We start from the raw sequence: 3536 nt of genomic DNA on the forward strand, positions 1-3536 counted from the left end.
CAAACATCATTGACCCTTTGAGACTCTCACTCAAGGGGTCCCTTGTTAGAAAGTCTTTCATTTTTTATGTATTTTCCTTGGGCAGTTGCCAACAGCGCATATACTGGGTGATCAAAAAGTCAGTAAAAATTTGAAAACTTAATAAACCACGGAATAATGTAGATAGAGAGGTACAAATTGACACACATGCTTGGAATGACATGGGGTTTTATTAGAACAAAAAAAAAACAAAGTTCACAGAATGTCCGACAACTGGCGCTGGACAGCAAAACGTAATGTGACTGCGCATGACAATCGTGTATAAAAGGAGCTGTAATGAGAGAGAGAATTTTACGACGAAGGAATTTCCAAGCTCGTCCATCGCTACGATAAGTGCCTTAATTTAAATGGCAACTATGTAGAAAAGTAGTATTTAAGTGTGGCTTTCATCTGTATATAATACAAAAAATTTCCAATACTTTATTTATTTTTAATTCCAAAACGTAATGTACTTTGTGGATAGCCCCCGTATTTTTTTGGTTCTAATAAAACCCCATGTCATTCCAAGCATGTGTGTCAATTTGTACCTCTCTATCTACATTATTCCGTGATTTATTCAGTTTTCAAATTTATACTGACTTTTTGATCACCCGTTATATTTCACAACATTCATAACACAAAGCTGTATTACGTTCTTTCATCGTAGGCTACTACCGGTGTTAGATATAAACCGTCACCTGACACCTGTAGCATTATAGCTGTAGCATAGCTCCAATAACAAAAATAAAATTTAAATGACAAGAACAATGAACAAATACATATTATATACTACGACAACGGAAACAAAGGAATGCAACTATTAAAACAGTAATCGACAAAAATACGTAAATCGGTATTTCGTTGAATAATAACATAATAGGTTACTAGAAACCGACAAGACGAGCTGCTATTTTATTTGCAACAGTTAGCTACAACTTTCAGCCACTTATCTCCATGGTCACCTATCCGACTTAGACGTTTGTCGTAGCGTTGTACCAAATTTCCAATGCTCTCGTTATAGAAGGCAGCCGACAGTGCTTTCTGGCAATTCTCTACGCTGGCCTACAGCGCGTTGTCTGTGCCAAAATGTTTTCTTCATAGCTAGTGGTCCGTGTGAGCAGAGACGAAACTCAGAGGGAGAGAATTACGGGCTGTATTGTGGGTAATTAAACGTTTCCAATTGAAAACGATGCAGGAGCATCTTCATTGCCCCTGCAGAATTCGGCTGAGAATTGTCTTGAAGAAGAAAACGCACGACAGTTATGTAATGTTAGCTGTATAGCTTCAGGCGAAATTTCTCAGCAGGCACTTTTACTTGGCGGGAGACACTATTGCTCTAGGTATCTTTATGTGCTCTCTGTGTGCTCAGAACTAAAAAGAACGACGTAACGCGATCGACGGGCATACTGAAGACACTGCCCAACACATCTGTGCAAAACTTGATCGGATTTTCACTGTGGTTTCCGTTTCGCGACCAATCGTTCCTTACTTTCCGAATAAGCCTCGTAATTAAAGTAGGCCCATACGAGCTGTAGATATCGCACGGCAGCGAAAGTTGGTAGATATGCCAACGTATTGTTGCGGAACAGATTTACCCTGGGAAATTAGTTTCAGTTTTGGCCAACAGGTGTAAATCTAGCGCAGTGAATGCAACAAAGATGAGAAGACATTTTTCTATACGAAATGGACTAGGACTGGAAAATGCCGGCACGGTAGCTCAGCGTGTTCGGTCAGAGGGTTAGCTGCCTTCTGTATTAAAAAAAACTGAGTTCACCGATCAACAACGAACTGACACGGGTGTCTTACGACGTCCGCCCTGAGCAGATACAACGAACGAATGAGAACAAAATGAGATTTAAAAAAAAAAAAAGTGAGTAGAGTCTTTAACAATTCAAACCTGAGTTTTCGACCGTCCTCAAACGGGCAATAGGTTAGTGGGTGAGGTGGGAGTAGCAACATGCCGTTCCCACCCCCTCCACCACCACCTGGACCACCTCCACCACCTGTTTTTGGAGGCGGAACACCAAAACTTGCTGGTGATGAAAGTAGGAATCAACTGCTGCAGTCAATTCGGAAGGGCACAACTCTAAAAAAAACTGTTACCTGTGATCGAAGTGCTCCAATAATCTCAGGGAAAGTCAAAGGTTCAGACAGTAGTAGCGTTAATGGAAGCACTAACTTCAGCAGCAGTAGCAGCACTAGATTCAACAGCAGCAGCACAGATTTCCCAAAAAACAATGGCGTCGGTGGTCTTTTCAAGGGAGAAATGCCAAAACTGCGACCAACTGGGAGACTAGGAGACACAGGCAGTGCATTACAAAACATGACTCAGTCAAGACATTCTCCACCTGCCAGCAATGCTAGACAGGATTCCGACAGGCGTCCATATCCCTATGACATTAAAAACAGGAGTCCACCGCCACAACCTCCACCTCCATCTCAGAAGCCGTCAATGCCAACAGTAAGAAAATTTATCATATGGAAAATAATATGCAATAAAATTGACAGTTTTATGTGCAGACTGTTTTGTCAATTTTCGTATGCCATTACTTTGTAAACATTTCATAATTATAAAGTTGGAGAGGCTATAAGTAGAGTTTTTAGAACAGTAGTGGTGGTTAGCTTTGCATGGCAGAGAAAAGGCACTGATTAAGGATGTTAAATGCAAGGAGAGAGCTGCCGCATGACAACTAACATATCAAAAGATAGAGCACCTTATTTTTGTATTGGCTTTTTTTCCCCTCTCACCATCCTTATTTGTGTAATTCTGGTCACATCATACTGGTCAATTTCTGTGTTGTCAAAGGTCATGTAAAAACCTTTAAACATTTTGGTTTGTAGCATGAGGGGATACTAGAGAACTTAAATCCCAACAGAAGATTTTTTTGAGATACGTTACTTCGTATATACAGAGACAAAACATAATTTGGTTAAGTTTTTGTACTGGTCCATTTGTGAATTAACTCTTGTTTTCCAGCATAAAAGTATTATTGATACATGAAAGTGAATATGACTTATACATCATCACTTCATTGTGCTATGTCTGTTGACACCTTCATAATCGTTTCATTTTTATTATTTTTGTACTGTGTTTATAGAACTCATACTATTACAATAATTGTTGTTATGTGATTAAAGAGCTAACTTTTTAGTGGACTAACTAGTTCATGCTGTGGACTTCACTGCACATATCTTCAACACTTCGCTGATTATTCACATGCAAGCAAAAGTTTTACGCTTAAATTTGTGTTGTTTATTGTTAACTTTCATTGTAATGTGCAGCTTATGTTCATATGTATTTTCTTTCTTTGAGTTAGTGATAATTTTGTGAGTGCAAAATATTAAAATTTTCATGTAACTGAAATAAAATTGTTATATGTTATAAGCGCAAAAAAAAAAAAAAAAAAAAAAAAAAAAAAGAACGTGGGCAAAAAGGATGAAACAAGTGGGAAAGGTGTAATGTTTATTTTAGTACTAAACAGGGCTTACACAAGTTGTCCAGTGAGCGTTTGTAAAAC

At 38.6% G+C, this 3536-nt stretch overlaps 1 protein-coding gene across 1 annotated transcript; it reads left to right on the plus strand.

The window, feature by feature from the left end:
- Window positions 1–1975: 1975 nt before the first annotated feature.
- On the plus strand, window positions 1976–3019 carry LOC124788602 (verprolin-like). Its single transcript, XM_047255872.1, has 2 exons — window positions 1976–2479; window positions 2996–3019. The coding sequence occupies exons 1-2, from the start codon at window positions 1976–1978 to the stop codon at window positions 3017–3019; spliced, it is 528 nt and encodes a 175-aa protein (XP_047111828.1).
- The last annotated feature ends 517 nt before the right edge of the window (window positions 3020–3536 follow it).

The sequence above is a fragment of the Schistocerca piceifrons genome, chromosome 3 (genome assembly GCF_021461385.2).
Source record: "Schistocerca piceifrons isolate TAMUIC-IGC-003096 chromosome 3, iqSchPice1.1, whole genome shotgun sequence".
NCBI lineage: Eukaryota > Metazoa > Arthropoda > Insecta > Orthoptera > Acrididae > Schistocerca > Schistocerca piceifrons.